The following is a 22311-nucleotide window of genomic DNA, read 5'->3' as shown; positions in this document are numbered from 1 at the left end:
AGCCAGGGTCAACCCACCACAGTTAGTAATTTACTTGAAAGAATCCTGAGTATAAGCATTTTCCGCTCCTAAAGGAATTACAATAAACTGAAGCATTTGAATTTGAAGAGAACATGCTACACTGAGTTTGGAGCCCTTTGAGGTAGGGACTATGTGCTCTTCTCATACATCTCAAATAGATCTGCAATTTATTTCTTTAAGATTGTTTGCAGTGGTTATAAAATTTGGGCTTTCTATTTGCCCTACTGTACAATACCACAAAACAGTTTTGTTCACCACTGTCTATATTTAGGTATTTACACACTTCATGTTTGCTCAACGCTATAAAGCAACAACATGAAAACAAGCAGCTACAGCACTTATTACACTCTCCAGGTGATTAAAGTCAATCAGCTTTTGGCCTCGAGCCATAACATAACTGGTTACCTTCAGAAAGAGCCACCCCAAGTGCACAGGTTGTCATCATATCATGATGGCTGATGATCCAGTGACATGAGTGTGGTGCACAGTTAAGACCACAGAGGACGCCAATGGAAAAACAGAAGAGTGCACAGGAATTTCAGATAGACAGTGTTGAAAACCATAAAAACTGGATGGATTTTTTACAGTTACTCTGTCTCACTCCTTTCTGTTTCATTATACAAGAGCATTATCCAGACAAATAAATTAGCTCCCAAAACGCATATAATTAAGCAGCATAGTTGAATGACGATAGGAAATCTCTCTCTCCTGCTCTGTTAACTGGCAATGCCCATACGTGACTAATAATACAATCTGATTTAACATTATTAAAATAGAGAAGATAAAATGCTTAGTTTTGTTGCCTTCTACAGCTGTTCACTACCACTATATGATATAGTAAGAAGTTTTAAAAGTGCGCGTATATAATCCTCCACCCAGAACCTTCCAATAAAAAAACCAGCTTTCCTATAAAATATTTTTGCAATGAAATAGCCATTGATAGGAAAGTAAAAAACCGAGCTAATTAAAACATTTTTAAATTGGCATCCTCAAAACTTGTCAATTCTATTCAATAAACTGTTGTTGCCCTCTAGTGTTCAAACATAGCTTCAGCTTGTAAATGGCCCTCCAGAAAGATTCAAACTGGTCACCTAATAATTCCATTTTTCTTAATCCAACAAGACAAATGGATGGCAAAATAAAAAGGTGTTTCAGTACACCTGCCTAATACCTACATTTCCTTGCTCAAGCATAAAAAAGGATTTTTAAGGTAAGAACATTTAAAGTTGTTTGTTTCACTCAAAAACTGTGAAAGGCCACTCCACTCAGCATCCCCACCGAATTAGTCATGGTACCTGTGCACCTCTCTGCTTTACTTCTGCCATTCACCATGCTTGACATACACTGCTGTTTGGATTGGAGGGCAATGTTTCTAATGATATTAGCCAAATACATGCCCAGTGCTCTGAACGACCCCAAGATATGCCTGCCTGCCTTCTCTTGAACACAGCTCTACTGTACTGTACCAATTAATACCAACCATCTCTCCCTCTAACAAATTAGTTATTACAGCAGAAATGCACAGTGAGGATTCAGGGGTTGTTCTCAGCACCTCTCCTGCAATAAGCTGCCGTAATGGCATCAGCAACATAGAAGGCTTCTTGCAAAGTTGTAGTTCTTTTGGGAGAAAACTGCGGTCAACCTCAGATCTGCACCTGCATTTTTACAGCCCACAACTGGGCCTACTACTTGTCATTTTATTAACTCATTTCCCAGAAATGTTGTTACCCCTCGTCATGTTCCTTGACCAGAAACCTTTGAAAATAGCTATTAAAAAAAAAAAAAAAAAAAGAAACTGAGGTTAAACAAAGTGCAGTCAACAGACAAGCTGATAAACTTGAGATACTCTTCTTTTGTAATTTTGTTCACTTTTAAAGAGGTTATCCAGAATGTTTTTCATTTAAGCATTGTCAGACTTAAGCAATGTAGAAGACCAGCTGGTTTTGTATGTATAAAGCAATTTGCAGCCTCCATATATCTTGACATAAGGAACACTGACTCTTCTTTGATCTTTGAATAATGGAATTTTCAGAGAATTTTCTGCATAAAGTTATTGTTAGAGCTCTCAGAAAACTTACCTTGAGGCCATTTTTGGATCACGATTGCTTCCCACCGCACTAAGCTTGACAGATCTAAGAACTTCTTGGACATGAGTCACATTTCATATTTTGTAATAGAATTATTTCCTTGTATTCATGAGGCACCCTTCTTTTTCTGACCTGATGTTTGTCATAGATTATGCTGCCGGCCACATGGATACTCTGAGATCTAGTCTTTCATTCTAAAATCAGATTCAGACTCGGTGTGTGTAAGGTGAAACGTAAATAATATAAACTGGAAGTTGTGTAGCAAGCAGTAGATGCTCACACGTACTCTCACTCATCTCTTGTTGCAGAGGTGGGGAAACATACGGAGCAGCTATGCTTACTGGTCACGTGAAGATGACCCTAGAAGTGAAGAGGGTGTGCTTTGAAAGCTGGTAAAAGCTCTGCGTGTTTGGGAGGGACAGCAAGTCCAGCACTTGCAAGCAGCTCTTTCAAGAGCCACCAACCTGGTGAGCGAAGTCGGAGAACACCAGAAGCATGAAGATAATGCAACCTTGTTCATCTGCTCCTGCTGACCATAGGAAACTTCTTTGAGGTTGGCACCCTCCTACAACATAGCCACCATTTTCCTTTAAAACTTCTTTACCTCCCCTGAGATGTCCAGCGAAAGGAGACCACACCTTCCTGTGTGTCTTCTGCCAATAACACAGGTGGTGTCTTTGCCAAGCCCCCTCACAAGTTTCTGCCTGCTCTATGATCAGGTGCTGAGCCTCAACTGTTAGGGACTTTGGTACATTAGAACAGATTCTCTCTCATGCATATGCCAAGTCACTTGGTCACGCCATTACTAAGAGCTTGACTGCAGCTTGGTTTACTTTGATATGATAAAAACTCCTTCTCTCTGACACATATTGCAAAAAGCCAATGTGCTACAGGGTGGCGAGCTCTTTGGAAAAGGCAAACGCAGATCTGCAGCACGTGGTTTTAAGGATAGCTTGAGATGTATGCGGAAAAAAACATTAAAGATACATATATATCCATAAACTATATGTAGCTAAGGAAAATTAAGCTATGCTATGTGTACTACAATTTTTACTGTTTGTACCTAAAACCATTTGGACGCAAAGCTCTACTACTAAGTACTCCTTTAAGGCTACAAACAGAGTAAATAGGATTGCCAGACAATCATGTAACACTGTGGCATTTGGTGCAAACAGCACTGAAAATTCTCACGCACTGCAGAGGTCCTCAATTTATTAGGTGTACTTCTATTCCACTAATCTTGTCACAGTACAGATTAAGCTCTTGAAATGCTTTTTCTCCTTAAATATAAGACCTTCTTAGCTTAACTTGGATTTGAGTGTTTATTTTCAGGATTTAGTAATAAATGAAAAATGATAGTGATTACAGTTCAGCGTAGAAAGAGCAGTTCTATTCCCCACCAAAGCCATCTGCCGCTTTCCCATTAGCAGCCAAAACCCAAATCTATCCTCTTCTGAGATTTCAGTATCTACTGTTCCATTTCATAGTTGTCCTCTCAAAGATGACAGATGCTCCTTACAATCTTATTCCCTCTCCCCATCATACATCAGCATACATTCCATTGATCAAGTAATCCAGCCTGGTATAATGCCTTTTCTGAAGAGATTCGCTTATTTTCTTCCCTGTCAGTGCAATAACTAGCAACAGGAATATCACCCCAAAAAGCAAAGCCGCTACAAGGCTGCTTTTTTCTCCCAGCTGAACGACACCTTTCCCTCTCAGAACACTCTCTGGCAGGTAGCTTCCTGAATCAGAGGGGTCATAACCCTGAGGGTCATTTTGGGAAGCCATGGGGGAATCACTAGTAGACGGAGCGAAACCTGACAAAGAGAGGAGGGTAACCTGGCTGGTATTGTTGGAAGACACAACTGTTGGCTCAGGAGGCACGGCTGAAGTTCTTAGCCCCGACGGGGTGGTAGCAGATCTGGAATTCGTGGTCACCCGCTTGATTGTAGAAGTAGAGGAAGTTGTGGAACTGGAAAGAGGAACACGAGTAGCAGCGATGCTGGTGGCAGGGACACCAGGTTTAGCTCTAGCAGTTGAAGTAGGTGGAAAGGTAGCTGTGGTGGTGGTGGTGACAGGAGGAGGTTCAGCACCACCAGGATGCAGAGAGATTTTATGGGACTCCAGTCGGGTGGTGCTTGTAGGCAGCGGAGTAAGAGTAGTACTGCTGTGTTCAGGAGCGCTAGACTGAGTGGTGGGGAACGAAGCAGAGAGGTTTCCAATTTGAACAGCAGAAGACATCTTTGGCGGCAGCAGGTTAATTACTTTCTGCCTTGGGATGGGGTCTAAGCTCTCAGGATGTTTTGCCTTTTGAGATTCAGGAAAAACGGTATGAACTTCAGCATTGTCTAAATGCTTGCCCACGTGGTTCAGCTCAGATGTCTGATGAGAGACAGATTGTTGCAAAGCAGCAGTAGGATTCTGATGGCTAGTCTGACTGCGAGAAATAAAGGCTCCAGCATCCAAGGACAAAGAATACCCATTTGAAGAAAAGTCCTCACTTTTGAAGGTTGTATCCTCTGACGCATGGGTGTCTGGAAACAGAAAGGGAATACCAGTATTTAATTATTAATCTCTCTTTGACTCCCACAGGCTTACTCTATTTGTATTTCTCAGTAAGAGAGAGATAAGTGGGCTCCAGAAAGTAAAGGCTAATGAAACTGAGGCATCAAGATCTTCCTTTCTTTAAAATATGGAGAGTAACTTTTAAATTCTGTCTGTGTCACAAGACATGTCAGCCTCAAACCTGGGCATATCGGACCCTGATGCAGCTTCTTACAGCATTCACCTGTGCAGAGCAAGCATCCCAATCCGATTGTTTTATATTCCTATTGCATGCATGTAAGCCTTTATTTAGAGGTGAAAAGCAGAGTGAGCAGGCCCATTGCCTTCAAACCATTCTCCACCTCTGTCAGTTAAGAAGTAGATATTACCAACATCACTTTTATTTGTCAGACATACACATTTCCACCTAGCCAAGATGATGATATAGTCTCCTTTCTTGTAATATCCAAGCACCCTGTGATTGCTTGACACAATTCAGTTCACATACAAAAAGTGTCTTATGATACGAGGTGGCAATAATACCCCCATTTTATAGGCAATTTTATACACGTACTGATTTGTAGGAAAGACCTTAGCTCCTATTGCCATGCTAGAAGAAAGACATTGCTCGAGAGTCTCCAAGGTATTTGCAGTGAAGGCCTCCATAAGAAGCAGACTACACTTTATGATTTCTCCAGAAGTCAATATGTATTCCTTGCATAACAGGTGGGTGAAGGTCTTTCAACAGAATTTGGAAGCAGGGCAACAGCATTATGTGACAGAAATTCCATACAAATGATAATCCTAGCAGCTATCTCATTCTACACAGGTATTATAGAGAAAATTCGGGTGAGCACGAGTTCTTGGAAAGACTGGCTAATTGTTATAATTCAGATTTATATACATGCATATATTAATTTTATAATTGTATTTATAATTATAATACATATTATCATTCAGCTGCCGCACAGAACATTTAAAAGAGAACATGCTCTCATGTAGTTCTGACTCTCACTCATCTCTTTTTTATAGACAAAAAGAGGTTTAACTGCACTGGAATTGAAACAAATAACAAAAAGTCTATGACATTTTCATTGTCACTTTTTTCTCAAGTAGGAACTCTTATCTAGAGGGGTGGATTTATGTCAGTTTTATTATACATACAAAGAAGCCTAGTTGGCTGCTGTCTTAATATGTATTTCCAAGCCCTAAGACTCCACAAAAAACCAAAGTGCAAAAAACCCCACCAAAAACAACAAACAAAAAAACTGGCAATGCTTTAAACAAGAGCACAGCAACTACTTCCCTTGAACTATAGACATCAATTTTAATCCTACCCTTCCAGTCAGGCACCAGCTTGTTAGCAAAGCAAGATCCTAGACAGAGATTACGGATTCCAACCACAAGGTCTGACTTAGAGAAAGCCATACTCTGTTTTTAGAGAGTGGCCTTAAGTAACAAAATGTTCAGCGATTTCAGAATCAGAAACTGTACGGCCGAAGACGCCCAAACTCTCAGCTGCTTCTGCAGCTCTGGACACACTTCCAGACCAGCGAGGAAATGGCCTGTCACCACCAGAGTCAGTCCTCAACTCACTTTTTCCCTGTTCCCGACGCACTCCCAGGGATGCTCCCCCCGCCCCGCGCGTTTAAACAAACGGCGTATGTTGTGTGACAGCCACAAAGCGCTTGCAGCATGCTATGGCATCTTCACTTCACTCGCCTGGGCAACAGCTAGAAAAGCCCCGAGCATTCATGCAGCGTTCAAAGGACGGGTGGAGGGAGCACAGGGTGAGGGAGGCTACCTGACGAGTCCCATACAGGAGTTAAGTATCAATGATACTCTGCCGCACTTGGATTAATTAATGTAACTGCCTGCATTAATTAACTCTACTCCACGTTTTCAGCATCAAACATTGATTTTATAGTATACTTTTGTCTCCATTTTAGGCTACAAACTCCCAAATGTAATTGCCCAAAACTGTTGCATGCGAGGCCCAGCTGGGGTATTAGGATAGATAAGGTTGTTGGTAAGAAAGAACAAGGGCGCTACACAAGTCAAACTTTAAAAAGAGATTAAAAACCCAAGTGGTCCTGCTGGTATCTCAAATCCGATAAACTGCATTAGAAACCAAACTTTAGGTTGTCACTCTTCAAAAACAAACTAAACACCTCCTGAGCATACTTTGCTAGAACCCAGCAGTCTTGCCTGGGTATCTTGGTGGGGTGGAAAAGGCAAGTGCCACAAAAGTACATGAACAGCAGAAACCAGAAATGTTATTACTTTTTTAGCAAGAGCTCTTTGCAACTAGGACCAGGAAATGTTCTACTTCCCAAGCCATAGGTTGTTTCCATTAGTTAGCAGCCACAAGGATAGTTAAAAAAAGAAAAAACAAAATTTCATTACCAACATAGCATTAGTATTTTAAGTTGCCTTATTACCAGTAAAGCACCTTTCCCCCTTTTAGTTTGGTTTTCAGGGTAACCACATTCAGATTCTCATACAAAAAAACGAAGCTTGAAATGTTTGTCCATACCAACACCACCCAGGTGCCACCTTTGAAAACTTCTTAGGAACATAAGGTAAATAAGCTAGCGTAAATAAGCTAGCATCATCTTTCCATAATTCAATGTTCACAGAAGCTAAAAAATGCAAAATTAAAAAGAGATGGTATAGGCAATCAAGTTGTTAACTAAGCATTACACTACATGCAGGACAAAAGCACAAGCATGATTACATTTCTTGTTTATTTGTTTGAAACCCCCATATGCTTCTAGGAGAGAAAGAGCTGGAGAAAAGAATAGTTCTAACGATAATTTTACAGGCATGTAATTCATTTGTTGCACATTGCTTTTGCCCAATTCCTGTGTGATTATGCTTGCACAAAAATATTTGGTAACATTATCTGAATAATCTTTCTACATATCTGGCTGTCACTCCTTGCACAGTTCCTCTTGGAAAAGTTCTCTTTTTCAGCAAAAGTTCAGTCTCTGGAAATATGAAATTTCTGCTCTCTCAAGCAGCCACACTGAAACCACCTTGTGAACTCTTGGCAGGAGGACAGTCTAATTATCAGTTTCTTATCTGAGCCGTTCAAACAGGTCTGGTGCAAGTCAACGTCAGTCAACAAGTAAGACTCACTATTAAAAATCCCACAGCACGTGACAGATAGCAAGAAATTTCTGAGTGTGCAGCCCACATGCCATAAAGTTTTGAGTTTAGGCAGTTTGCATCTGCGCTTCAGGTTCCCTAACTGAAAGCAGAAGATAATGATTACTATCGCCAGTTACTCAGCAACATCACACCGGTGCTCCGAGGCTTGCCCAACATTTGCTCAGTGTTTCTGCCTGTGTGTATATGGTATTCATCAGAGTAGCATGGATCCTTTGAATACAGTGATGGCTTACAAGGGCATTGTATTTCCATTGCTTTCAGTGATAACTCTTCAGCATTACATACAGGAAATTTTCCTTCTTGAATATATCAAGACGGAAGCGGCTTCTTTTTGTTTTAAGCAAGGGAAAATTATGAGGAGTTCTGAATCTAACGTGAAGGAATTTCATAAGGGTTGGGATGTTATTCCAGCTGGGAAGCTGGGCCCATGCAGGAGCTCACCACACACCTGCCCATCCATCTTCCACAGAGCAAAAGAGCAGCACTTTCAAATTATGGTGCTTGGCTTAGAACATTTTACCAAAAACACAACCCCCAAACATTTTCTGGTCACTACTGAAAACTCACAGGTGCAAAAGTCATCTAGTGTGGGGACTGGTGGCTCTCACTGTTATTTACCTCTTGTTATCTTGTAGCTCACAAATCCTGTCACGGGTTTCATTGGACAAGCCTCTGTGCTAGGGCAGTAAAACAGGTAGCAGTTTGGATGTGCACTTGTCCTTTGAGCATCAAAAATCATCAAATTGCACTTCTTGTCTCCTGCAAAACATGATAAATACATGTTTCAGCAATAAGAACTTTTATAGCATCTTGATAACGAGCTCTAGTTTGTTAGATTAATTTTTCCTCGTGTGAGTAAGAGGAAAACTACTAATGTGTAACATTCCTGCAAGAAAAACAGCCCAGGACTGCAAAAGAATGGCCCTGGGCCAATACATGAAAGGTCATACCTTCCTCTTCCCGTACAGATGAACTTGGGGAAACAATGAGTCTAATTCCTCATCCTCCCCTCACCCACACCACACCGGCACCACTTCCTATATAACAATTTCTCACTTACAAATCCTGATAAATCTGAAAACCTCCTTGATATACTCACAGGAAAGAAAATGATTTATGCGCTTTTCCCTATCCCATCCCAGAAACCGCTTGGCTTGTCGCCGATGGAGGAGTCACCTTTACCACTGTCATTTCTCCTTGCTGCTCTACCTCCTGCTGCTGCTCCGAGACCTTGATGCGAACCAGCAGTCTCAGAGAAGGGCAAGCGCTCTCATTTTTCGGCTAAAATTAAACACGGCGCAAAGCGCCGCTTACTTTGTAGAGCGTCCACCAAGCGCAACTCGTCGAGTCAGGGGACGTGAGAGGCTGTAACATTTACAACTACCGCTGTTTCTCTGCTGCGACTAGATTCCTGAATGCTACGGGGTCTTGCGTTAAGACCCAACACCACGCTTGGCGAGCCGGGACGGTCAGCCGCAAGCTGTTACTCGTCGCAGCGGGCACGAAAGCCTAAATTAAGGCTTCTGTGCTGACTAGAGAGAGCCGCCTTGTCCCTTCTGCCTGAAAACCCCGCGAGCCCAAACTTCAGGAGTAATTCCCGAGCGGTCGCACGTCGGACTACGGCAAAGGGCCGAGGAGGAGCCGGTTACCTGAGAGCTTCTCCCCGGAGCAGCAAGCGCGAAGGCAGGCCCCCGCGGTGGGGGCGTAGGCTGGCTCTGCGCCCCGGATGCCTCGGCCCAGAGAGATGTCGATGTCGATGATGGTATCTTCCATTTTCTCCGCGGAGCACTCCTGACCCAGGGACGGGACGGCCATCAGCCAGGTGACCGCCAGCAACCGGACCGGCCACCGGCTGCTACCGGGGGACATGGCCGGGGTGGCTCGGCCGGGGTCCCGGCGGCGCTGGGATGGCGCCGGCCCCGGGGCGCCCCTTTACCACAGACGGGCCGGGACCCTCCTCGCACGGAAACCGCCGTTCGCCGCCGCCGCCGCCTTCCCCAAGCGCTGGCAGCCGGGGAAGCGGCTTTCTGGGGGCACCTTCGGCCTGACCCCGCTCCCCTCTCCCCGCCGTCCGGGGGCGGGAAGGCAGCGGCGGGGAACGGCGGGCGACGCGCCTCAGGCCCGGCCCGGCCCGGCCCGGCCCGGCGGCACGTCCGGGAGGAGGGGCCGCGGGGGAGGCGGGCACCGGCCGGCCGCCTGCCCGCCCTCCTACCTGCCCTCCTGCCCTCCCGCCTGCCCGCCCTCCTACCTGCCCTCCTGCCCTCCCGCCTGCCCGCCCTCCTACCTGCCCTCCTGCCCTCCCGCCTGCCCGCCCTCCTACCTGCCCTCCTGCCCTCCTGCCCGCTTGCCCTCCTGCCCGCTTGCCCTCCTGCCTGCCTGCCCTCCCGCCTGCCTGTCCTCCTGCCTGCCCTCTTGCTTTCCTGCCTGCCCTCCCGCCTGCCCACCCTCCTGCCTACCCGCCTGCCCTCTTGCCCGCCTGCCTGCCCTCTTGCCCGCTTGCCCACCTGCTTGTCTGCCCTCCTGCCTGCCCTCCTGGCCTCTTGCCTACCTGTCCTCCTGCCTGCCCTCTTGCCCTCCTGCCTGCCCTCTTGCCTGCCCTCTTGCCTGCTCTCCTGCCCACTTGCTTACCTGCCTGCTTGCCCTCCTGCCTGCCCTCCTGCCCTCTAGCCTGCCTGCCCTCCTGCCCACTTGCCCTCCTGCTTGCCCTCTTGCCTGCCAGCCTGCCCTCTTGCCTGCTCTCCTGCCCGCTTGCCTACCTGCCTGCTTGCCCTCCCACCTGCCCACCCTCCTGCCTGCCCCCCTGCCTGCCTGCCTTCTTGCCCGCTTGCCCACCTGCCTGTCTGCCCTCCTGCCCGCCCTCTTGCCCTCCTGCCTGCCCTCTTGCCTGCTCGCCTGCCCACTTGCCTACCTGCCTGCTTGCCCTCCTGCCTGCCCTCCCGCCTGCCTGCCCTCCTGCCCGCCTGCCCTCTTGCCCGCCTGCCTGCCCTCTTGCCTGCTTGCCCTCCTGCCTGCCTGCCCTCCTGCCCTCCTGCCCTCTTGCCTGCCCTCCTGCCTTCCTGCCCGCCCGTCTCTTTGCTACCTGAGTAATCCTGTTCAAATCATAGCCAAGCACAGGGTATTTGCTGAACAGGCGTTGTACGGACAAGCCAGTCTACTGGGAGCATGGACTGGTGGCTTAGCCAGTCTTCTCTCAACGGCCTTAGTGCAATTGCTTGCTTAAGTAATGTTTTTCCTTGGAAATTTTTCATTTCCTCTTTTAAATTTTTTTTTCTTATTATTTTTGGGGCAGTGTTGAGGAGTAAAAGTGGCCCAGAAAGTAAGGAGTGCAAGGAATAAAAAGACTGTAAGGTGTAGTCCTTCTTTTTCAGGTCTCTCACCCTTAGAGAGAAGGATAAGAATGCTATAAGTACTTAGAATAACACAGTTATGCATAAATAAAAGACATTTCCTTTTTAGGGATGGTCCATTACATGAAGAGATACCAAAGGGCAGGTCATTTTACATACTGCAATGGTCAGAGTAGAATAATGAAAAAAGGGCGTCTGGTTGCGCCTCTGGCAGACACCTGCCGTCTACTTTAAAGAAACTTAAATCGAGGTGAGATTTCTTGCTTCTCTGAGATCCTCCCCTGGAAGGGGCGCAGTGACGGCGGCAGCAGCAGCAGCCGTGGGCACGTCCTGCTTCACGCTGCCCTGCTGCCTGCCCTGCGCTGTGCCTAACACCAGCGACCCACGCCAAGGGGTGGGCGGCTGACTGGTTCTTCACGCCCAGTTGGTCCCTATCTCCTTTGTTAATACAGCTGGGTGTTGGCATTTATCTGGACATAAGTGCTGTAAGAGACTGAGCCCGTCATCTCATTTCACATCAAATGGCCAATCTGGGGCAATCCCTAATGTTTCGTTGTAATTCTCGCACACTTGGTGCTTTTTTTCTGAAATTTTCAGCTGCACTTGTTTAAGAAAATGTTTATTTCTAGCCAGGTTTCCCTCTTTTAGTAAACTGGTAAAAATATTTTCACTATTAAAAGAAAAAGCTGTAAGAGAACGTGAACATTTAAGTTGTCACCTACTAACCATATCACACAATGATAGTCACTATGGGAATGAATACTAAAAGCAAGCACAAATGCTACCTGTGCTATGCCTTAGGCAGAGCCCCAGCTGCCACCTGCTTTTGCTTACATAGTGGTGGTGAGAGAAGCTGAGCTGAAAGAAGCTCAAAAAAAAGGCTGAAGGTCTGGCTGAGGTGGTCGTAACTGGAGGGTGAAGAATATGGTTCTTCACCGGAGCTGTTGTGTTAGCGTTAAAGGTTAGGGGTGTCGGGGTACTGGAATGATAGCGAACGTGGAGACCCACACAGACAGGCTTAGATGATTATGGGATTATGAAAGAGCTGATGTGATATATAATATGAGCAGGGCAGAAGAGATACTATGGGATGACACGATTGCCCCAGTCCAGCCACCGTTGCTTCTTTCCCTCCTCCCTACCTCCTTTCTGTAGGGTGGGCATTCAGCCTCCCTGGAGAGAGCAAACGCAACTCAGCCAGGCTGATGAGGTGCAGGGGAGCCGAGATCCATCAAAACCCATGCGGAAAAACACTGGCTAGGAGAGACCGTGCCTTGCCCAGCAGCTGCCCTGCTCCCCTCCGCATGGAGATGGGAAGGAAGGGAGACCGAGAGAGGGGAGGATGGCTGGACCCCGTCAGCCCCGCGTCACGGTGCTAGGTCGCTAAATGTGTTATCCTGCCTCTGTAGAGCACCTCTCTGCTTGGGAGCTGGTGCCCTACAGGGTGAGACACCTGGGCGCAGAAAAGGGGAACTTCAAATATATACATGTAAGTACATTTGTGGGTATTCACACTCACTTTCACTCACACGTAGTTAAATCCCTTGCCCCCCAAACTAGTCATTGTAAACCGGTCTGGGAGAGTGCAGGAGCGTGGCTCCTGACCCACCTTGCTTGGTGGCGGCAACGGGGCCAAGGGGACTGTGCCCATCTAATCGGGACTGCACAAGAGGTGACACCCCCCCCGATGCAGGGGCAGGTAGGTCAGGGCTATTCCTGTGCCGTGTTACCCCCATGCACAGCTTCTGCCTGAAGCCCTAGCCAGGCCCTTCTGAGGAACCTGCAATTACGCATTTAATATACCAGGCAGTTTCAAATAATCCACTTAGGTCCAGCATTGAATATACAGAGTAAGTCATAAAGGAAAAATGAAACTGATAAGAAATGATATAAAATATATGCCAAGGCCCTTAAGTTGCTTGGGTCACGGTAACACAAACATCAGATTTATGTATTCTAATGTAGACACATAAAACCGTACGCTGTTTCAGTACATTAATTCAGTTACTGGCTGCAGGACACTACAGAGGACTTGTGTTATACCTACGTTAGTGGCAAAATAAAGAATTCACTCACACAACTAACACATTAAAATATACCTTAATTTTAATAATGTTTGCAATGATAAAATTCCACGCGGTAGACACATATCTTGGTTGATAGCTAAATTAAAACTTTTCCGGGGGTGGTGGTATACCACAAATTCACACTTTCACAATAATAAATGAAAACACTGCAGAGAGGAGTGAGAAGTCCATTCCATAGAAGTGGAAAGGATGCAAATTGAAGTTAAATGTGCTGATCCAACGCAGCTAATTTTAAAATTCGTCCGAGCCTGACGGATAATGTCAAATGACATTGTGGCAAGCAATAGGTAGGCTGTAGTCCTATGGACATAGTGCACTTCATCTTTAAACACTGCAGCATTTCTCTTTAAACACTGCCAGTCCTTCCTTAAAAGCCAGAGACTACTCACAGGTATGACTTTATTCATGTGTATGCATATTGCAGATTAGGAACTCAAGTCTGTAAACCAAATTGTGCCACGAATAGTTTGTTCTTGCCCCCAAATACTTACATTGCTTTCATACTATTTATTTGTTATTTTGGCAGGGATCAAGCAGTCGTTCAGGTAGCTGAAAGAAAGGTCAATTATTATTAGGTTACAAAAGTACATAGTAGAGCCTACAAAAGGCGATGCTGGATTGGGACCGTCTTCCCACAGCCTTGATCTGGCTAACAGTTGTGAGGTGCTGTTCCCATGAGACAGGAGCATTATTTTTGTGTTAAATTAAATCTTGGTGGCAGTTAGCAGAGGCAGCCAGGAGAAACGATGCCGAGTTCAGCGCAGAGCTTTCGATGACTCTGGGAATCGTGCGCGGGGGGAGAACAGGCTTGTTGGTAAGCTAGCCCTCTTCCACGGTTATAGACGACCCTTCCGTCATAGACAATTGCGCGGCTTCTTTGCTGATTTGACTGTCAAATATTAAAATAATAAGTCTGCGATCTCAAAGCATGTTTCCTTCTCCTTTTCACTTTTTTTTTTTTTCTTAACCTGAGCTGCCTGTGAACTTTTGGTCGGGGCTGCTTTTACCTCGCTCCTGGCCCAAGGATGAAGGCAGCCGGCTCCCGCCCTGCCGCGGACAAGGGGCTGTAGGGTTGGGTTTATTTTTTTTTTTTGGGGGGTGGGTGGGTGATGTCTGCCAGCCCACCCAGCAACCCACGGGAGAACAGCCGTGGCCCTGCCGGGGGTGGCTTTACCGGGCGGCCTGGGACCCAGCACTCTGGGGTTCGGCGGCTTTGCCTTCGGCCAGAAAAATTAATATCCCTAATTAAAAAAAAAAAAAAAAAAAAATTAGCGCTGGTTTGCGTCCCCGCCTCACAGGAGGGCCGGGCCTGCAGGCCGGGGGGGCGTGTGTGTGTGTGGAGGGGAGAGGCCTCCGGCCTCGCAGCCGCCACCCCCTGGTCTCCCCGGGCCGTGCGGCCTCGGCCTCTGCGCGGAGCCGGGCCGGGCCGGGCCGGGCCTGTCGGGGCGGAGCCTGCCCGTCACCCGGGCGCAGCCGCCGGCGGAAGCCCCGTCGGCGGGCGGCGGCGGGGGCCGCGCTGCTCCCCCCGGCGCTCCCCGCGCTGCAGGAGGCGGGGGAGGAAGGCCGGCGTCCGCCGCCGCCGCCATGGGAGCGGAGCAGAGCGCGGAGGCCGAGAGCCGCTCGGGCGAGCCCAGCGCCTCAGGTCGGTGGCCGGGGCGGGAGGGGGAGCGGAGCGGAACGTTGGCGGGCAGGGGCCCTCCTCCCCCGGCAGCGGGGTTCCCCCTGCCTTTGGGTCGGCGGGGATGCCCGCGGGAGGGCTCCGGGGTTGCGTGGAGGCGAGGGGCGGAGGCGGTTGCTGTGGAGAAGGGAACGGCTTTTTCTTTTCTTCGCCAGGCTGCAGCCGGCGGCGGCCCGGCCCTTCCGCTGGCGGCCGAGGCCCGCTCCGGGCGGGCGGGGGTAGCCCGGAGGCCGGGCGAGGGCCGGTGTCCCGCTGGAGGGAGGAAGGAGGAGGGTGTCAGCGGTGCGGGTGTTTTAAAACCGGCCGCGAACCAGGTTTTGAAAAACTCTGGCTCGGACGCAATACGTTCTGGGAGGGAGAGGGCGAGAGGGGAGCGTGCGGCCCTTCGGGGGTCTCGGCCAGGCGTTTATGCCGTAAAAAAACCGTACCTGTACTGCGTCGAACGTGGCAACGCTTGCTGAGGGTTGAGTTCTGATGGAATCTGCTTCTTAACCTGATCGTTCCCTTCCTCTCCTGTATCCTTCCAGCATCTCCGTCGCCAGCCAAGCAGCGAGCAAAAATGGATGACATCGTGGTGGTAGCCCCAGGAACGCAGTCCTCCCGGAATGTCAGCAATGATCCAGATGTCATAAAACTGCAGGAAATTCCAACTTTCCAGCCCCTTTTGAAAGGTAAGCAATTGTTCTTCCTCTGCTTTTAAAGACCTTTTTTTGTTTTGTTTTGTACCTAATAGAGTGTGTGCTTTGTGTATCCTGAGGTTCCTACTGAAGTTCATGTTTCTGTCCATATTTTTCATTACTCTTCTTGTTTTAAACCTTACTTCCTTTTGTTCTTTTGTAATTATTCCCAGCCTTCTAAACGGGGGGGGGGGGGTGGTTTAGAAGTGTGCTAGTAACGTTCTCTGCAGTGGAACCATCTGCTGTGATGATAGTACAGCTCCAAGCATGTGAGCTCGCCCTGTACCATTGGTTGATGAGAGATGCCATGTTATATATATATTAGATGCTATTCTAATACATAATGGACCACAGTCTCCAGTTTTGCTCTAGGCTCTTAAAAACATCTGTGTGTTACTCTCTTGGAGTCATGGCTACATGTCTATGGATTCAGTTGCTTTAAAAATCAGTATTTCATGTTGGCGTTTCCAACCTAGAGATTTTGTTCTTAGTTTTGGAGGTGGGCTGTAGGGGTTGGACTGAGGCTTGCATGGGTCCTTAAGCCCTGTGTTGACAACATCCCTTTATATCGGTGAACCTCTTAAATTCCCACTGTGCCTCTCTCCCCTTCTTTCTTTGTTTCTTTTCCTCCCAGTTTTTTAGTTTCTTTCTTCCCTTGCACCCATTCTTTGTTCCTCTTATTCTGTTCAAAGGGAAGTGAAGATTTAAATCAGAGTTGCCAAGCCAACAGTTTACCACAAACTGTTTGTGTGTTTTGCGGCCTGGCTTCTAGCTGTCTCTTTTTCTGGAGACTGTGCAGCATCTTTAGTCTCCGAAAGCCCCTTGGGAAGGAAGATGTCTGGAGCAGCCTGCGCGAATTGATTTGGTAAAGGCAGCCTGCTCCTGGGTTCCTCTCCCTGGAACAGTGTGGGTCAGCAAGCTTGTGTGAATGTGCTGTGGACACTCAGTGAGGCAGTGTTTTTTTGAAAATGCGAGGCCTACTGTGCATGCGTGCATTGGCTGCAGCACTTGCTCCTGCCTGGTAGGCCTGCTGTGACAAGAGAGGAAGGAGCTGGGATGTTCAGTCTTCCCTGCTACTGGAAGAAATGATGTGGTCTTGCACAGCTGCAGGTTTAGGTGCTACTGACTGGTCGGAGTGTCACTGATTCATGCCTGGCTGCTGTGAAGTAGCCACTTTGCCCTGCAGGCATCACCAGAGGTGATGTAACATCACAATGTCACTTTTTGGATAGGAACTCTCTAACCTTTTTTTTTATTTTTTTTTAATTTTTTTTTTATTGTGTGTATGTCCGTGTCTGCTGCATGAGGACCCTGGAACATGACTAGAAATTGTGGACACTATCATAACCCAATGGGCCAAATATTTGGCATTTTACTGGGTACTGCTGGATAGGTGTCTAGATGTGCGCAGCACTGACTACTGTTTGCAGCAGAAGGGACAGAAAGATGGGGAGGCCATTAAGTAGAAGAGCAGACATGAATGTTTTTGGGGCTGGTGCTGCTGTCCCTCTTGACCAAGGAAAGAGACTGTGTGTGTTATACCTTTTTTTTTTTTTTTTGAACTTTACAGAGGGCGATGTAGAAATCTTTATTTGATTTATTCCTAACACTTTCACAGCCATTTTAGAATGGACTGTATGATTGCTGATGTTGGTGCAGTGTTCATGTCAGCAGCAGGCTGGATCATTACCTGTGGGCAGAACATGCTTTGCCTGAGTCCTCCTTGTACAAAAGGCAGAACCAGGATCTTGCCAGTGGCAATTTGGAATGTAAATGCTGGAACCCAAATCCACAACAGAAATAAGGAAGTTTTAATCTGAGAGACCAAATTTAGAAGATGCATTAACATCTGGCACCGAGGTTGTTCTGTATGTGTGAGAGTGCAATGACGAAGAGTTTCAGTTCCACCCAGCCTCAAACTGTGGTGAGCAAACCTGCGTTGCATAAGAGCTGTGGAAGTCCTGGGAAGCAGGACTGGTGATTGCTTCCAGAGGCGGTGTTCCTTATGGGTGGTTGAGGAGCAAGGATACAGAGCTTGAGGTAGGAGGTAAGAAAGAAGAGATAGCAGCAGTCATGTGGCTGAGATAGAAAGGTTGGAAGGCACTGCCTTAGATGGCCAGTCCCGGTCCTTTAACTCCTAAACATGCATGTGTAAAGTTGTTTGATGGCAGGTTGTCTTGGTCACTGAGTTGCTTTTGTTTGTCTTACTTCCGACCTGAAGCCGTGTATGTATGATAGAAACCTTTTCTATTTCTATCACTTGGCCTGCTAAGACTTTCCCTCCGAGTCTCTTGCGATGTGGTGACATCTGGTGACTGCTCAAGAGTATTGCATGCTTAATCATGTTTATGTTTGTGAACAGCTTTTTCGGCCTCAAATACTTGTTATTACTTGAACAACAGACTGCGATACTTGTGTTCACTACAGAAAGCAGTGTGGTCTTTTGAGTGAGTCGAGTCTTGAGAGACCCCCAGGTCTGCCACAGGCTGGCTTGAGAAGCTGTGCTGGTTTGGACTGGTCTCTGTATTCTTCACATGCAAGATCATGTTCCTGGAATGGATGAAGAAGGATACTAGAGATCTTTTAGGAGTTAATCCTAAAAACTTGTGTCTTGTGATCTACCAGCTTGGAGAGCTGAAGACCTGAGCTCATGGCCCTTGAAAGCTTCATTATTCTTTTCAGTGTCTCCTTGGCTAAGCAAAGCCAAGGGGTTTTATTTTGCTTTTAAGTCTCAGAAGCAGCCTAGTAGTTAAATTGGTGGACTGGGGAAGCACATGGTCATGAAGAGACTGCATGTTCTTGAGAGACAAAGCACTTAAGAGCCGAAGCAGTAGCCTCTCTTAGCCATATTGAGTTGAGCTTGTGATCAGTGAAGCTGGAGGTCGTTAGCGTTGTACACCCTTGCATGCAAGAAAATGCCAGTGTTGTGTCCATTACATCTTTCATACTAGGTTTTCCTTGACTTCTACAGCAAGACTTGCACCTCAGAGTTACCAGCTGTGGTTGTGTAGGGTCCTTCTAAGTTATGTTTGCCTTCTTCGAAGTACCGTCATTGTGACTGAGCATGCGTAATAAGCAGTGTTTGAGAGGTCAGCGTTTAAGTATTTGCTGATTCCAGTGTTTAAACCTGTCAGACATAGCTCTTTGGTGGGGTAGGCGCTACTGTCCTGAAGTGGTTGTGTAGCACCTATTTTGGTGAATAAAAGGACGGGAATGTCTGTCTCTCTTCTTAATGCCAGGGAGTATCTTCTCTGGTGCTGTATTCATGTGGACAGAAAGGGGAAAGTGTCCCACATGTGGTGGGTTTAGGAAAGCATTCCAGTGGATGCCTGTTGTATTGCCATTTGTAAACATCAAATCCCAATCTCACCCAGACTGAGAGGAGGGAAAAAATACTCTTAGGGAGTGCACCTGGGAGTGAAGTGCCTGATTGTTATTCTCCAGAAACTGCTATATATTTGGGGTGTTTGCATTTTTTTTTCCTGAATGTAAAAAAAACCTATTAAAAATGCTAGCAGGGAACTTCACTGGTCGATGAAACAAGACTCTTTTTAAAGTGGGGAGGACAGTTTGTAATCTAGACTTCTAGGAGCAACAGAGGAAATCTCCTATTTTCTCCCTGGTCACAAGCATTCCCTGTAGAGACCTCTTTGTAAGTGATACACAACAAATGCGATGTGCTGTTTCTTTCCTTTATGCAGCTTCCTGAGGATATTTGCATTAAAATGAAGCCTCTGTCTGTTCAGTGTCCCCCCGTTCTTCCAGTCTGTTCATAGCATGAAGTCATCACCAGCTGTGTATAAAATCAAAGTCATCTTCTCTGAGTAATCCAAAGTGGTGATACTTTTGTAGCTTATGAACAAAACTTATGAAGGTGTTTGGAAAAAACCTAAAAATGCAATTTTCTGTGTGGTCATGATTGTGGAAGGTTGAGAAGGTACTTCAGTGTGGGATTTTTCTCAGAAAGGTTCTTCCTAGATCTGTAAAGTATCACCTCTGACCCAGGATTTGGCTTTTAAGACCAGGGGATCCTCTCTGAGGATTGAGGACTGCTAGCAAGAAATGGGATTCACTTGACAAAGCACCTAAAGCACCTTTACCAACAGGTGGGCCAACCTGAAAACAAAAGTGTTAAATTAGGAATGATTATTGACCACAGTTAAGTGAGGAAGCAGTGGACAGGGTTGAAAAGCAAAGGGTGAATATTCTGTTGTTTGTTTTTTTTTTCTATGCGGTTTTTCTTGGTCATTAAAGCAAGATGGGTGGGGTAAGGAAATATACATTGTTACAAAGCTTCCCAAAAGCTTTTGAAAAGGGTGTTTACGTTTTAAGTTTGTGTTGTGAAAACAGAATGCTCATTGCATTCTTCCAGAGGGCATCAGCATCTCTCCCAAGCCTCAAAAACGATTGAGGTCCGTCTTTCTGGTAGCAGTGGAGAGTTACGGTAAACAAAAAAGACAGATACATATAAAGGACTTATTGGTGCGTGTTAGTAGTATAGGAGAAGCTGTTTGAGAACTAGTCATCCAGCTACAAGTATAATTCCTATTCTGTGCCAAGGTCAGCAAGACCTAAGGGAAACAAAATGTTGAGAGCTTGATAGTAGGAACAAAAACATTGACTGGTGTATCTGTTAATTTAACAATCAAATTAAAATGGGTTGAGACTGATGCTGTTACTTTCCTTGACTGATTAGTTCTGAGAAAGGGAGCAGGACATGGGTGAGCTTGGAGTGTGTGTGTCTGGGGCTCTGTTTTGGGTAGCTGTCTGGAAGTGGCATGCTCTAGACTTTGTAAGACAAAGTAAATCTTGTGGGTCTTTTTGAAGGAAGTCCGTGTAATTGATACCCATTTGTGACTATGTCTTCTTGCAGGAAAAATGATTTAACTTTCATTGCCAGTGGGTTAAATGAAAAGCAAAAGCTTACAAAGTTTGTATTAGAAGAAAAGTCTTGTTACTTCTTAGTTACTTTGCAGAAGCTGTGTCACAAATAGATTCTAGGCTACATCAGCTGTTTCTGATGGTATTTAATGTCAGGTTGGTCATTTGTTTTGGAAACTCCAGATAAAAAAGGGTTCATTAAACAAATGGACTTGTCTGTATGATGGTGACAAAAAGATTTCCAAACAAAATCCTTCTTCTAGGCATGTACCTAAAATAGAAGTTGAAAGAAATGAAGTCTAGAATGGAATCATAGAAGCAAAGAATGGTTTGGGTTGGAAGGGAGCTTTAAAGACCATCCAGTCCAACCCCCCTGCCAGAGGCAGGGACATCTTCCACTAGATCAGGTTGCTTAAAGCCCTGTCCAACTTGACCTTGAACACTTCTCATGATGGGGGATCCACACCTTCTCTGGGCAACCTGTTCCGGTGTCTTGCCACCTTCGTCATAAAAAAATTTTCTTCCTTTTGTCCTACTTAAACCTACCCTCTTTCAGTTTAAAACCATTGTCCTTTGTGCTCTTGCTACAGGCCCTGGTAAAAAGTCTTTCTCTGTCTTTCTTATAAGCTATATTTGTCCTATGGAGCCTATTTTTTTGGAAGTAAACTTGTTCCTACTTATGGCTAGAATTCTCTACTGGTAAAAGGTCTTCAGCACCTCTCCCAAGCCTCAAAAACGATTGAGGCCTGTCTTTCTGGTAGCAGTGGAGTGTTATGGTAAACAAAAAAGACAGATACATATAAAGGACTTATTGGTGCATGTTAGTAATATAGGAGAAGCTGTTTGAGAACTAGTCATCCAGCTACAAGTAAGGAGGTTACTGTCCCACTGCCAAGGCACTGTGTGGGCAGCAGAAGCTTCCTTACGTTGCTGTGTCTCCTCCCATCCCCATAGGATTTTGTGATTAGTTTGCTCTCCAGTCTGGTTTTATGGTTCGTCTGGTCACCCTGGTGGTATTGTGAGCATTTGCCTGACAAAAGCTGCCAAAAAGGCAGTGGCTTTCTGCTTTGGCTGGCCAAGCTCTATCAGTTGCTAATTTTGAAGGGTGTCTCTTGTAATTTCCAAATTCTGTGATCAGTCCCATTAATGTTCCTGGGCTACTTGTGTCTATTGACAGACTTGCAGACTCTAACCTGGTTTTTGAAAAGGGAATGTCTTAGCAAATGGTCTTCATGCTTTATTGAGACATTTCTAGAACGTCTGAAAACCAAGGTGTTTCAGTAGCCCATGGCTTGTATAGAAAATGGCAACTTTCAAGTTGCATTCTGTTTGTTTTGGTGCCAAGTTAAAAATTCAAGTAACACATGGGTATGGGAAGAGAAATTATTCTTGTTTTTGGAGACGAGTTCTTCACACTGTGTAAGAATGACTTTCAGTTTCTTCTTGTATTTGGTGTTTGCTGCACAGTAGTTCATTGAATGCCCAGGCTGGCAGCTTGCCCCTGTTGAAAGGGGGACTTACTCCTTGTTGCTTTTGCTTCTGGCCATGTGGGTATGTGCCCTGTTGCTCTGGCTCTAGTATTTCTTGGGCTTTTTGGTAGAAAACATATCTTTTTCTGGTTATTTCCGTGCCAGGTTGGTGACCAGAGCCAGCTTTCAGGAGAGGTCAGTGAGTGCTAGAGTTGATGTCTGATAATTGACAGGAGCGGTGGGGAAGGAGGAGCCCAGGGCATTAGATCCCCTTTTCAGGAGCAACTCGTTAAATCGGCTCAAGTCTAGTGACTTCATTATGTCTTGATACTGTGTTGGTAAT

At 46.2% G+C, this 22311-nt stretch overlaps 2 protein-coding genes and 1 long non-coding RNA gene across 5 annotated transcripts in view; 1 reads left to right on the top strand and 2 right to left on the bottom strand.

Annotated features, from left to right (window-relative positions):
* Positions 1–341: 341 nt before the first annotated feature.
* On the bottom strand, positions 342–10033 carry MANSC1 (MANSC domain containing 1). The gene is made up of 3 exons (XM_009925180.2): positions 9479–10033; positions 8448–8588; positions 342–4645 (listed from the first exon to the last, which is right to left on the bottom strand). Exons 1-3 carry the CDS (start codon positions 9696–9698, stop codon positions 3648–3650), a joined length of 1359 nt encoding a protein of 452 aa, XP_009923482.2. The 5' UTR covers positions 9699–10033; the 3' UTR covers positions 342–3647.
* Positions 10034–13260: 3227 nt separating this feature from the next.
* LOC138689987 (uncharacterized) lies at positions 13261–15602 on the bottom strand. Of its 2 annotated transcripts, none has more exons than XR_011328752.1 (2): positions 15370–15602; positions 13261–14152 (listed from the first exon to the last, which is right to left on the bottom strand). It is a non-coding gene; the product is annotated as an uncharacterized lncRNA (long non-coding RNA). The 2 variants fall into 2 exon arrangements; XR_011328751.1 differs by having other exon boundaries at positions 13261–14504; positions 15370–15495.
* BORCS5 (BLOC-1 related complex subunit 5) overlaps positions 14643–22311 on the top strand; it is a 77046-nt gene continuing 69377 nt past the window's right edge. The window contains exons 1-2 of one of the 2 annotated variants that reach the window (XM_069806880.1): positions 14643–14905; positions 15469–15612. In XM_069806880.1, coding sequence (XP_069662981.1) covers positions 14848–14905; positions 15469–15612 — 202 coding nt within the window. In that variant the 5' untranslated portion in view covers positions 14643–14847. The remainder of the gene's footprint in view (positions 14906–15468; positions 15613–22311) is intronic. The other variant, XM_069806878.1, reaches the window with a different exon arrangement.

This window comes from Haliaeetus albicilla, chromosome 19 (genome assembly GCF_947461875.1).
Source record: "Haliaeetus albicilla chromosome 19, bHalAlb1.1, whole genome shotgun sequence".
In the NCBI taxonomy this organism is placed as follows: Eukaryota; Metazoa; Chordata; class Aves; order Accipitriformes; family Accipitridae; genus Haliaeetus; species Haliaeetus albicilla.
This window is presented reverse-complemented; position numbering and strand designations above follow the sequence as displayed.

Excerpts from the sequence above, each read along its gene's own strand:
- MANSC1 (XM_009925180.2), bottom strand. The coding sequence starts at position 9,698 with ATGTCCCCCGGTAGCAGCCGGTGGCCGGTCCGGTTGCTGGCGGTCACC. Across the intron at positions 8,589-9,478 it reads CTCCGGGGAGAAGCTCTCAG|GAGACAAGAAGTGCAATTTG; the intron begins GTAACCGGCTCC and ends CATGTTTTGCAG. Across the intron at positions 4,646-8,447 it reads GAGCTACAAGATAACAAGAG|ACACCCATGCGTCAGAGGAT; the intron begins GTAAATAACAGT and ends TTCTGTTTCCAG.